This window comes from Ambystoma mexicanum, chromosome 1p (assembly GCF_040938575.1).
Source record: "Ambystoma mexicanum isolate Mex_15411 chromosome 1p, UKY_AmexF1_1, whole genome shotgun sequence".
Classification (NCBI taxonomy): Eukaryota; Metazoa; Chordata; class Amphibia; order Caudata; family Ambystomatidae; genus Ambystoma; species Ambystoma mexicanum.
In genome coordinates, this window is record NC_090921.1 from 18,243,346 (window position 1) to 18,257,337 (window position 13,992).

Sequence of the window (13,992 nt, forward strand, 5' to 3'; positions counted from 1 at the left end):
GTACAGGAAGGATTACGCTTGTGCCGGGGGGCTCCATGGCGCCTGCAGCAGACTGCAGACGACTGCTCACCCTCAGCTCACGCTCCGCTCACCGCTCCGTGGTGGAATGGGTGTTTTTAAGCTCCAGTAGAAAAAATAACAGGGTAGAAAGACTGCTGACTGCAGACGACTGCTCACCCTCAGCTCACGCTCCGCTCACCGCTCTGCGGTGGAATGGGTGTTTTTAAGCTCCAGTAGAAAAAAGAACAGGGTAGAAAGACTGCTGACTGCAGACGACTGCTCACCCTCAGCTCACGCTCCGCTCACCGCTCCGCGGTGGAATGGGTGTTTTTAAGCTCCAGTAGAAAAAAGAACAGGGTAGAAAGACTGCTGACTGCAGACGACTGCTCACCCTCAGCTCACGCTTTTTTAGGTTTTTCCTGTATGACCAAAAAGATGTGTCATTTCTTAGTTGTGTATGGAGTGCGTACCACAGTTGGGGTGCAATCACTGGGAACCTTAAACCTCCCGCTTTCTGCCTTCTAACTCTAGGGGTGATGAGTAGATTGGTGTAAGATGACCGGGTTGGTCTATTAGATTGGGTTTTGCTGATCAGGTTACTAAGATAGGCAGGTGCCTTACTAGAGATACATTTGTGTGTGAGCGTGGGAATTTTAAATGTGATCCTCTCATGGACGGGGAGCCTGTGGAAGTTCCTCCTAGTGGATGAGATGTGTTCATTTGAGGGGATATTCAGAGCTGTTCTAATGGCGTTGTTTTGGACAATTTGTAGTTTTTTGATATTTCTGTTGCTGGTTCCAGCAAATAGAGAGTTGCAATAATCATTCCTGGAGAGTATCAGGGCTCTGGCCAGGGTGATGGAGTTGTCCGGGCAAAGGAATGGTCTGCTGGCTCTTATCAGTTTGGCTGTGTAGGCTGTGTAGGCAGGGGATGAAACTATAGCGTTGACCTGTCTGTTTAAGGTCAGGGAGGAGTCGATGTAGACCCCAAGAGTTTTTATTTCATTGGCGACCAGAATAGTGTTGCCATCGATGTTGAATGCTTTATATTCTTGTGGGCGATTACTTAGTTTAGTTTTCTTTCCGATTTAGAATCAACTCAGTCTTGTCGTCATTGAGACACAATTCGTTGATAGCCACCCAGGCCTGGATTGCAAGGTAGATTTTGTTTAGATTTTTGGAATCTGTGTCGTCGCATCCAGTAATTGGAATTAGTATTTGTGTCTCATCCACATAATTTGTCTGCGTGATACCGATATTGTTCAACTTGCCGAATAACAGCTTGGTGAATGCATTAGATAGTGTGGCTGACACGCAGGATCCTTGAGGGACGCCGCAGGTCACGGAGACAGGGGGCGGTGGGGGCTGCTGAGGTGTCAGAAAAGACCCTCATGGTCCGATTGGAAAGAAACAATTGGATCCATTTAAAGGCTTCAGGAGAAAAGTGGGGCACAGTTTCAAGGTGTTGGCACAGAATCTTGTGATTGACCAAATGAAAAGCTGCAGAGAGGTTTAGCAGAAGGAGGATACACAGGTCGCCTTTGTCTTTGTATTGGTCCATTTGCAGCTTGAAATCTAGTAGAGCTGTTTCGGGTCTGTGGCCTGGTCTGAAACCTGATTGTTTTAGCCCCAACAGCTTGTTACATTACAGAAATTCTTGGATCTGCAGATAGGCTGCACGGTCTAGAATTTTTAATAAGAACAGTACAGTGGTGATAGGGCAGAAGTTAGTAGGGATCTTAGGGTCTAGTGCAGGGTTTTTAAGTAATGGTAAGACCAGACTGTTTTTAGGTCATCTGGGATTGTGTTAGTGGCAAATTAACTATTGATCAGGCATGTCATGAACGGTGCAAAGTTGCAAGTTCAGTTTCACAATCTTTTATCAGGGTTGCAGGGCAGATGTCGCCCTTGCATCTGGAAGGTTTTAGGCCTTTGATAATATTAATGGTGTCTGGGATGCAAAGTGGATTTAAGATGAATTTATTATCCTTGAGGGGTTCCGTTGAAAGGAGTGTCATTGGGAAAAGGGGATTAAGATTGATTTTCAAATTTTTTTCAGTTATTTTTTGTTGTAGTGACAAAACGTAATCTGCTAAGGCGTTTTGAATATTGGAGCACCATTGTTCATTTTTGATGGTGTGGTCAGGGGTGGGTGCTGGTGATTCTAATTTTCAGAGAATTGTAAATAATTCTCTGGTGTTGGACTGGGCATTCGAAATTCTTAGGTTGTAGATCTCACTCTTTGCTTTAATCTTTTCCTTCTTGTGATTGTTTGCCAGATCCTTTAGTCATGCACCTGGGCATGGAGTTCGGGGGTAAACCAAGAATTGGTATGTGCTCTGGGTTTAGCTTTTTTTAGTTTTCTGAGGGGCTACATTTTCTATGGCTGCAAACATGACTTTATTGTAATTGCTGACCAATATCGAAAGGTCCTTATCAGAGTGTGCCATGTCTAGTAAAGGTGTGGTAACATGTTGTGTCGGTTAATGTTTTTCATACTTTGAGACGGTGCCGTGGGTGCTAGTATGGGGTGTTTAGCAGTTCTGGTGGTGATGGTAGTGGTGACGACAATAGTGTTGTGATCAGACCAGGGCGTAGGGTTGTTGGAGGGGATGTCTGTGATGCAGTTAGTGTCAGCTATCCAATCTAGGATGCATCCTTTTTCATGTGTGGGTGAGAACATTCTTTGTGTGAAACCTTGGGTCTCCCCAGGTGCCCTGCCCCGTCCCCTAGACAGGGTGTTACATAGCAGGCTCCCCATCTTAGTCTCAAAGCGGGTTGCTCCCTTTGGTGAGAAGTGACGAGTTCCCTGGACTCCTCCCATGTTCATCATGCCCTTCTGCCATTGGCCTCTTGTAGACGCGTCCCACTGTCAATTCAACTGTCTCTGTCTCGCAGATAATTTATAGCTCATAAGCAACAAAGATCTATGAGTTGAGAGATGTGTGAGTGGGCAGTCCTAATACCCCACTCATTACCATAATCTACATGCTAAGGATTATGGGACTTAAGCCCTTTCGGTTCTGCGAAAGGGCTGCTTGAAATATGAAGCCTGCAGGTACCCTTAGCACCTTCCTTTAGTATGTTGGTTGTCTACACAGACAGAGCTGTGGAACCAGTGAATTCTACACCGCTGCGGTGGTGATGCTCGGGGGTCATTTAAGGGATGGCATTCATACATAGGTCACGTTGATCCTCACTGGTGAAATCTACAGTGCTGCATTGGTGTTGCTTGTGGCCTCATGCAAGGGATGGCATTCATACATAGCTCGCATTGATCCTCTCTGGTGAAATCACAGCACTGCAGTGGTGATGCTCGTGGTCTCATGCAGGGGATGGCATTCATACATAGGTCGCGTTGATCCTCTCTAGTGAAGTCTACAGCACTGCAGTGGTGATGCTCGTGGGCTCATGCAAGGGATGGCATTCATACATAGGTCACGTTGATCCTCACTGGTGAAATCTACAGTGCTGCATTGGTGTTGCTTGTGGCCTCATGCAAGGGATGGCATTCATACATAGCTCGCATTGATCCTCTCTGGTGAAATCACAGCACTGCAGTGGTGATGCTCGTGGTCTCATGCAAGGGATGGCATTCATACATAGGTTGTGTTGATCCTCTCTGGTGAAATCTACAGCGCTGCAGTGGTGCAGCTGGTGGTCCCAAGGGGTAGTCCCATGGGAGGGATGGCATTCATACATAGGTTGCATTGATCCTATCTGGTGAAATCTACAGCGCTGCAGTGGTGATGCTCGTAATCTCATGCAAGGGATCCTCTCTGGTGAAATCTACAGTGCTGCGGTGGTGATGCTCGTAATCTCATGCAAGGGATGGCATTCATACATAGGTCGCGTTGATCCTCTCTGGTGAAATCTACAGCTCTGCGGTGGTGATACTCGTGGTCTCATGCAAGGGATGGCATTCATATATAGGTCGCGTTGATCCTCACTGGTGAAATCTACAGCACTACAGTGGTGCAGCTGGTGGTCCCATGGGGTGGTCCCATGGGAGGGATGGCATTCATACATAGGTTGCATTGATCCTATCTGGTGAAATCTACAGCGCTGCAGTGGTGATGCTCGTAATCTCATGCAAGGGATCCTCTCTGGTGAAATCTACAGTGCTGCGGTGGTGATGCTCGTAATCTCATGCAAGGGATGGCATTCATATATAGGTCGCGTTGATCCTCACTGGTGAAATCTACAGCACTACAGTGGTGTTGCTCGTGGTCTCATGCAAGGGATAGCATTGATACGTAGGTTGCGTTGATCCTCTCTGGTGAAATCTACAGCACTACAGTGGTGTTGCTCGTGGTCTCATGCAAGGGATAGTATTGATACATAGGTCGCGTTGATCCTCTCTGGTGAAATGTACAGCACTGCAGTAATAATGCTCGTGGTCTCATGCAAGGGATGGCATTCATACATAGGTCGCGTTGATCCTCTCTGGTGAAATCTACAGCGCTGCAGTGGTGATACTCGTGGTCTCATGCAATGGATGGCATTCATACATAGGTCGCGTTGATCCTCTCTGGGGAAATCTACACCGCTGCAGTAATGATGCTCGTGGTCTCATGCAAGGGATGGCATTCATACATAGGTTGCGTTGATCCTCTCTGGTGAAATCTACAGCGCTGCAGTGGTGATGCTCGTGGTCTCATACAAGGCATGGCATTCATACATAGGTCGCGTTGATCCTCTATGGTGAAATCTACACCACTGCAGTGGTGATGCTCGTGGCCTCATGCAAGGCATGGCATTCATACATAGGTCGCGTTGATCCTCTATGGTGAAATCTACACCACTGCAGTGGTGATGCTCGTGGTCTCATGCAAGGGATGGCATTCATACATAGGTCGTGTTAATCCTCTCTGGTAAAATCTACACCGCTGCGGTGGTGCTGCTTGTGGTCTAACGAAAGGGATGGCATTCATACATAGGTCGCATTGATCCTCTCTGGTGAAATCTACCGCACTGCAGTGGTGATGCTCCTAATCTCATGCAAGGGATGGCATTCATACATAGGTCGATTTGATCCTCTCTGGTGAAATCTACAGCGCTGCGGTGGTGATGCTCGTGGTCTCATGCAAGGGATGGCATTCATACATAGGTCGCGTTGATCCTCTCTGGTGAAATCAACAGCACTGCAGTGGTGATGCTCGTGGTCTCATGCAAGTGATGGCTCATGCAAGTGATGGCATTCATACATATGACATGTTGATCCTCTCTGGTGAAATCTACAGCGCTGCAGTTGTGCAGCTGGTGGTCCCATGGGGTAGTCCCATGGGAGCTATGGCATTCATAATTAGGTCACGTTGATTCTCTCTGGTGAAATCTACAGCGCTGCAGTGGTGCAGCTGGTGGTCCCATGGGGTGGTCCCATGGGAGGGATGGCATTCATACATAGGTCGCGTTGATCCTCTCTGGTGAAATCTACAGCGCTGCGGTGGTGATACTCGTGGTCTCATGCAAGGGATGGCATTCATATATAGGTCGCGTTGATCCTCACTGGTGAAATCTACACCACTACAGTGGTGTTGCTCGTGGTCTCATTCAAGGGATAGCATTCATACATAGGTCGCGTTGATCCTCTCTGGTGAAATCTACAGCACTGCAGCGGTGCTGCTCGTAGCCCCATGGGAGCGATGGCATTCATACATAGGTGGTGTTGATTCTCTCTGGTGAAATCTACAACGCTGCGGTGGTGATGCTCATAATCTCATGCAAGGGATGGCATTCATACATAGGTTGCGTTGATCCTCTCTGGTGAAATCTACAGCGCTGCAGTGGTGATGCTTCTGGTCTCATGCAAGGGATGGCATTCATACATAGGTCGCGTTGACCCTCTCTGGTGAAATCTACAGCGCTGCAGTGGTGATGCTTGTGGTCTCATGCAAGGGATGGCATTCATACATAGGTCGCGTTGATCCTCTCTGGTGAAATCTACAGCGCTGCAGTGGTGATGCTCGTGGTCTCATGCAAGGGATTCCATTCATACATAGGCTGCTTTGATCCTCTCTGGTGAAATCTACAGCACTGCGGTGGTGCAGCTCGTCGTCTCATGGGAGGAATGGCATTCATGCATAGGTTATGTTGAACCTCTCTGGTGAAATGTACAGCATTGCAGCGGTGATGCTCGTGGTCTCATGCAAGGGATGGGATTCATACATAGGTCATGTTGATGCTCTCTGGTGAAATCTACAGAACTGCAGTGGTGATACTTGTGGTCTCATGCAAGGGATGGCATTCACACATAGGTCACGTTGATGCTTTCTGGTGAAATCTACAGCGCTGCCGTGGTGATGCTCGTGGTCTCATGCAAGGGATGGCATTCATACATAGGTCACGTTGATCCTCCCTGGTGAAATCTACAGCACTGCGGTGGTGATGCTAGTGGTCTCATGCAAGGGATGGCATTCATACATAGGTTGCATTGATCCTCTCTGGTGAAATCTACAGCACTGCAGTGGTGATGCTTGTGGTCTCATGCGAGTGATGGCTCATGCAAGTGATGGCATTCATACATATGACACGTTGATCCTCTCTGGTGAAATCTACAGCACTGCAGTGGTGATGCTCGTGGTCTCATACAATGGACGGCATTCATACATAGGTCGCGTTGATCCTCTCTGGTGAAATCTACAGCACTGCAGTGGGAATGCTCGTGGTCTCATGCAAAGGATGGCATTCATACATAGGTCGCGTTGATCCTCTCTGGTGAAATCTACAGCACTGCAGTGGTTATGCTCGTGATCTCATGCAAGGGATAGCATTGATACATAGGTCGCGTTGATCCTCTCTGGTGAAATGTACAGCACTGCAGTGGTGATGCTCGTGGTCTCATGCAAGGGATAGCATTGATACGTAGGTCGCGTTGATCCTCTCTTTGAAATCTACAGCACTACAGTGGTGATGCTCGTGGTCTCATGCAAGGGATAGCATTTATACATAGGTCGCGTTGATCCTCTCTGGTGAAATCTACAGCACTGCAGTGGTGATGCTCATGGTCTCATGCAAGGGATGGCATTCATACATAGGTCGTGTTGATCCTCTCTGGTGAAATCTACAGCGCTGCATTGGTGCTGCTCGTGGCCTCATGCAAGGGATAGCATTGATACATAGGTCGCATTGATCCTCTCTGGTGAAATCTAAACCGCTGCAGTAGTGATGCTCGTGGTCTCATGCAAGGGATGGCATTCATACATAGGTCGCGTTGATCCTCTCTGGTGAAATCTACAACACTGCAGTGGTGATGCTCGTGGTCTCATGCAAGGGATGGCATTCATACATAGGTCGCGTTGATCCTCTCTGGTGAAATCTAAACCGCCGCAGTAGTGATGCTCGTGGTCTCATGCAAGGGATGGCATTCATACATAGGTCGCGTTGATCCTCTCTGGTGAAATCTACACCACTGCAGTGGTGATGCTCGTGGTCTCATGCAAGGGATGGCATTCATACATAGGTTGCGTTGATCCTCTCTGGTGAAATCTACACCACTGGAGTGGTGATGCTCGTGGTCTCATGCAAGGGATGGCATTCATACATATGTTGTGTTGATCCTCTCTGGTAAAATCTACACCGCTGCGGTGGTGCTGCTTGTGGTCTAACGAAAGGGATGGAATTCATACGTAGGTCGTGTTGATCCTCCCTGGTGAAATCAACAGCACTGCAGTGGTGATGCTCCTAATCTCATGCAAGGGATGGCATTCATACATAGGTCGTGTTGATCCTCTCTGGTGAAATCTACAGCACTGCATTGGCGATGCTCGTGGCCTCAAGGGAGGGATGGCGTTCATACATAGGTCATGTTGATGCTCTCTGGTGAAATCTACAGCACTGCAGTGGTGATACTTGTGGTCTCATGTAAGGGATGGCATTCATACATAGGTTGGGTTGATCCTCTCTGGTGAACTCTACAGCACTGCAGTGGCGATGCTCGTGGTCTCATGCAAGGGATGGCATTCATACATAGGTTGCGTTGATCCTCTCTGGTGAAATCAACAGCACTGCAGTGGTGATGCTCGTGGTCTCATGCAGGGGATGGCATTCATACATAGGTCGCGTTGATCCTCTCTGGTGAAATCAACAGCACTGCAGTGGTGATGCTCGTGGTCTCATGCAGGGGATGGCATTCATACATAGGTCGCGTTGATCCTCTCTGGTGAAGTCTACAGCACTGCAGTGGTGATGCTCGTGGCCTCATGCAAGGGATGGCATTCATACATAGGTCGTGTTGATCCTCTCTGGTGAAATCTACAGCACTGCAGTGGCGATGCTCGTGGCCTCAAGGGAGGGATGGCGTTCATACATAGGTCATGTTGATGCTCTCTGGTGAAATCTACAGCACTGCAGTGGTGGTACTTGTGGTCTCATGTAAGGGATGGCATTCATACATAGGTCGCGTTGATATTCTCTGGTGAACTCTACAGCACTGCAGTGGCGATGCTCGTGGTCTCATGCAAGGGATGGCATTCATACATAGGTCGCGTTGATCCTCTCTGGTGAAATCTACAGCGCTCCGGTGGAGCAGCTGTTGGTCTCATGGGTGGGATTGCATTCATACATAGGTTGCGTTGATCCTCTCTGGTGAAATCTACAGCACTGCGCTGGTGATGCTCGTGGCCTCATGGGAGGGATGGCATTCATACATAGGTTGCGTTGATCCCCTCTGGTGAAATCTACAGCACTGAGGTGGTGCAGCTAGTGGTCTCATTGGAGGGATGACATTCATACATAGGTTGCATTGATCATCTGGTGAAATCTACAGTGCTGCGGTGGTGATGCTCGTGGTCTCATGGGAGGGATGACATTCATACATAGCTCGCGTTGAACCTCTCTGCACACATTCAGTACCAGCCGATAGACCGAGGTTTCATTCTATGGTGAAAGCATGTGTACTTTGTGTCTAGATTAATTCCTGCTGAATGCCATCATTTGTCAGATGACTTCACGTTACATATATGTGAGAATATATTATAATATCGTGTGTTTATCTGTATCCCTCTCCCTGACCAGGGTCTGCATCATTGAGCAGAACAGTTTCCAGAGAGAGAGAAAGGGAATATCTGACTTCCACAAATTGAAAGAACATTGTGCGATCGAGAACAGAGTGAAGAATTAGAGACCATCTCAGTGAGGAAACCTCATCTCCCGACAGTGAAAATTGAAGAGGAGGTAGAACCATCTACTAAGGATTGCCATGCCTCCATAGCCCAGGTGAAGAACGACATTGACAAGGAACTTTCTAACAGGCACTGTGAGGACTCCATGGACATTGATGAGGAACCTTCTGCCCGTTATCACGAGGACTCCATGGACCAGGTGAAGAACGACATTGATGAGGAACCTTCTGCCCGTTATCACGAGGACTCCATGGACCAGGTGAAGAGCGATATTGACGAGGAACTTTCTAACAGGCACTGTGAGGACTCCATGGACATTGATGAGGAACCTTCTGCCCGTTATCACGAGGACTCCATGGACCAGGTGAAGAACGACATTGATGAGGAACCTTCTGCCCGTTATCACGAGGACTCCATGGACCAGGTGAAGAGCGATATTGATGAAGAACTTTCTGTCAGATATCAGGAGAACTCCATGGAGAGAAAGAAGTTTAAAGTAAAGCAGGAACCTTCTGTCTGCAGTGACCAGCTCTGCACAGACCGGATAAAGATTGAAGCTGGGGATGATTCACCTGCTGAGACTCCTCAGGACCTTGACCTGGCGAAGACTGAAATGGGGGAGCAGCCATTGTTACAGGTTTACCAAGACTGGAGTCGCATCGTTATAGATGAAGAAGGCAAAGTGTCCTCTGTTAGCAATTGGACGGACTCTGTGAACGAGATGTCTGTGGCACCCGCTCTTGAAAACCCTGAGGACTTAATCATATGTATGAAGGTGAAAGAGGAAGATGACGATGAGGAGGTGGAGGAGCCAATTCCCAGGGATCCTCAGAGCCCCAGCATACAAAGAAGGATTGAACGCCCATTCTCAGGTAAGGAGTACATTGGTGGACCCTCAAGTCATGTAATTAACTTGAGCATGAAACAAATTACAGTAATGCAGTGTTTCAGAAAATCTGGTGAGTGGTCACGTGAGGCAGAGCGAGGGAAACATGGCCGCTCCTCATTCTCAGTCGGGATTCATTAAATCAAGCAACAAAATAGATGGAGGCAGGATATTATTGCCAATCAATAAGTAGGACTATGTAGGGTGAAGACTGTGCACAACTTGCGCAATTCATTGTCAGAAATGTGGCCAGCTAATAAAATGAAAGCTGATAATTGTTATATAAATACAACAGTAACTGTAACCACATGGATCTGACTCACACATCCAGATTCAGATAAGCTACACAAGCTTCAACTCAGCACCCTATTCAGGGTGCTCTGCCTTCGACTCCACCAGGAGCCCGCCCTATAACCTTCTTTGCCTTGATAAAGACTACGGTCGAAACGCACGTCAGCTTTTTTGTTTCACCACAATTGGCACCAGATGCCACAACTGTCATGTTGTATCAGATAATTAATACACCTTGTACAACATTAATCCAAGACTGATTTGTTGATAATTTCCAACAAACATCAAGAGTTTCAAAAATTCGACCAGCAATAACCGGCAGCGCCCACACCAAACAAGGTTTTGTCACCCCACCCAGTACCAAACCTCTCGGGAACCCTGGAGTTGGTTCCCAGACAAACCATGTGCCAGGCTGCAGGCAAGACCCTTACCTCCAATTGAACGTGTAGCGCAGGGGACCGGCCGTCCCGACACCAAACTCCTAACCCTTTGAAACTAAATCCAACAGTAAATTAGTTAAAGCCTGTAGGTCACAATGGGTGGTAAAGTGGCATCACGTAATTGAGTACTGTGGCAAATAGATGAATGTGGTAAGCCAAACTAGGTGGTAAATACATCAATGTGGGAAGTGCATCAGATTCCTAAGACCCTTCCTTCTTTCGATGGGTGCCATCTTATATTGCGCATCCGAACAACATATGATGATTATTATTATCGCATGAATCGTCTTCGCGTTGACATCATAAACAAGCATAGTTCTAGTTGAATCGCTTTCTGAAATGTACATTTGACCGTATCTGATTTAGAGCTTTAGTTCAAGACTTTGGGCCTCATTACGACTAGTGCGGAATGGGTTTAACGGTGCCGGTAATGGTGCTGGCGCCGTTAAACCCACTCCGCATTATTACGAGGCCCCCTCGCGGGACCCGCTCTGGATGCCTGGTTTTTCCAGACGTCCATAGCGGACCCCACGAGCGGACCAGGGAGCTAACAACGGGCCCGTAATTAACGGGCCCGTTGTTAGCTCCCGCTCCATTCCCATTGAGCCCTGTGGGGGCTCGAATGGGAATGGGGAAGGACCGGGCCCAGGTTCCCTGAAGGAGGAAATACCGGGCCCTCCAAAGTCGGAATGGCCCGGTATTTCCCCATTCAAGGAACCAGGACCCGGACACGATTTTGGAGGCGCCATGGTGCTAATAGCACCATGGCTGCCTCCAAAGTCGTAATGAGTCCCTTTGTCATTTATTTCCTCCAAACTCCAATGCGATTTTCTCTCGGCTGGGAACAGGTCGCATGCTACAGCATAGCTTACATTTTGGGAGAATCATTATTTTGGGCCAATTTTAGTCTTCCACCAAGCTACTGTAAAAACACACCCCTCTGACGGTAAGGCTTCTCTTGTTCCTGTTAGAGAGAATTTTCAGTTTCTGTGCTAATTCCCTTTAACCTGCGAGACCCCCAGCACTTTTGCTGGACTCTGGACCTTTTTTGATTTTAAACTCCTGAGTGAGTGGAACTTTTTAGCACTCACTCATTCTTTTTCTCTGACTGGGATTTTTATTTTAACTGATTTGTGGAGTCTGGTAAACTCCATATATGTAATACGGGCATCTGCATTGTGCTTTGCGACACCAGCACCCTGTGTGCAGCGTCACTGAAGAGTCCCTTGTACTTCTCTTGATGTTTAAATACATGTTCTTGTGAGAACTACAGTTCTCAAGAATAGTAAGATCACTTTTATATTACTTTTTCTTTTGTGGGTCCAGCACACAACACCCTATGTGGGGGGCTGAGAGGTTACATTGTAACTCCTTCTCCCACTCCTCATGTAACTTTTTGTTACACTGACTAACTTAAATGGCAGTGGCAGGGGTTACTTTTTACTACCTTGTGTGCTGGTTACTTACTAGCAGGCTGATTTCTCAGCTGCAGTACAGCACCCACGGGTGACCATTTTCTCCAAAAGGCCCCTGTCTTCTTTTTTCTCACTTTTTCGATTGTCAGTTCCTTCTGGGCTTTTCTTCTATCGTTTAGAGTAGATTTGAGTCCTTTGTGAGTTTTGCCTTTGGCAGGCTTCAACCCGGAAGCCTGCCCAGGATCCAGTGTGTCTGAGAAGGCAGAAAGTGAGGGAGGAGCTTGAAACTTCACTATCCTTTGTCTGTATGTATGCCTGGCTGAAACCAGTTCTAACTGGGCAGTTGGCTGTCCTGGAAGAAAGCCACCCCCCTAGGTGATTGACAGCTTCATGACTGTGAATGAATGGGATCACGCATAAAAGGCAAGGATTTGGGGACTACAGACAGAGTCCACCACTGGAACAAGGCATTTGAAGCAGAAGACGAGCAGAGACGCCAGCAGCACCTTCCAGGATCACAAATACACAGGTGAAGCCTTGCAGGTGTGCTGCCCCGTTTACACATCGCCAGGGAAGATCCTCCAAGGACGACTTCCTCCCTTAGGCTGGTGGGACCAACTAGCTTCAAGACTTTCTTCATTTTGGGCCTTGTGACTTTCCTGGGCTGCAGAATCCCACAACCCGGGGTACCTGGACCCTCATCGAGTGGATCATCTTCTGAAGACCGCATCAGACTGAAACTTTGCAGACATCCGTGTGGGCCCCCAGGGGTAGGAAATGTCCCCTCACCAGAGTTCAGGACTTAGTAATCGAAGAGAATCTGACCGGCGATATTCATTTCTTCATGGCTCTAAGAAAAAGGTTCAAAACCAGAAAGAACCGATGGAGTTAGCTGAATTCATTGCTGCCACCCCCTTCTCTCTAGTGCTGCCGCAGAAGCCCACAAGAGGGGCCCCATTCGTCACCACAACCAAGGAGGAGGAATCAGCGTCTGCAAAGCTGCACAAGAATGAAGCCAGCTACAAATTCTTCTTCACTCTCAAGGTACTGTCGGGCTTGGGTTGTAATTACTTTGTGCCATTTCCGATGCTTCCTGGCAAGGGAAGTGTTGTTTTCGTCACCTCAGAGTCGACCTCAACTCCTCTGTGCAGGCCTTGCAGCCTCTGCACTATTAGGTAGGCTCCTCTTGAGCTCCTGTATTTCTTCAAGAACCGCTGACTGGTTAACTAACTTTTCCTCTGAATATCTTCATCAGAACTGTTTCCCAGAGGTTCATCTTCTGATCCCATTGGCTTTGGCAATGCTGGCTCCTACATAGGTTTCAATTGTGAACACTTTTGTTGCTAGGAAACAGTCTATTCCCCTCTGGGAGAGGGTATTTGTTATTTACAGTTGCTGGTTGTGTTCTGCCTCACTTTTAAACTTTCCCTCTCATCTCAATTTTGCATTGGTGCTTTATGTATATTACACAGCCTACAAAAGCGGCTGTGTAGTTATGGCTAAGTTGCTCAACTCATAGGAAGAACACTTTTTGGGCGGCTTATAACTTTGCTCCCTCCAGACGAATCATCACCAAACTTTGCAAAAAATGTATATGGCCTGTTCTGAATTTCTTTGGTAAGTTTGGTGAGGTTTCGTCAAGGGGGGCAAAGTTATAGCAGGGGTCCCAAAACATTTTTTTTCCATAGACGCTATGGAAGAAATCTGTACAGCCTGAACCGCTGGCTGGAATTTCACCAAATTTGCGGTAGGAGCGGCGGCTTGGTCCCGAAAGCGTGATTTGTAAATTTGATGTAAATCTGTCCAGTAGTTTTTTTTAAAACAGGCAAAATGGAGGTG

General features: G+C 47.6%; 1 protein-coding gene across 1 annotated transcript in view; it reads left to right on the top strand.

Moving 5' to 3' along the window:
* The window catches only part of LOC138563989 (zinc finger protein 345-like), a 41,518-nt gene that overhangs the window by 13,614 nt on the left and 13,912 nt on the right, over positions 1-13,992 (top strand). The window contains exon 2 of the mRNA XM_069642878.1: positions 9,015-9,993. Within this exon, the coding sequence (XP_069498979.1) occupies positions 9,267-9,993 (727 nt within the window). The 5' untranslated portion in view covers positions 9,015-9,266. The remainder of the gene's footprint in view (positions 1-9,014; positions 9,994-13,992) is intronic.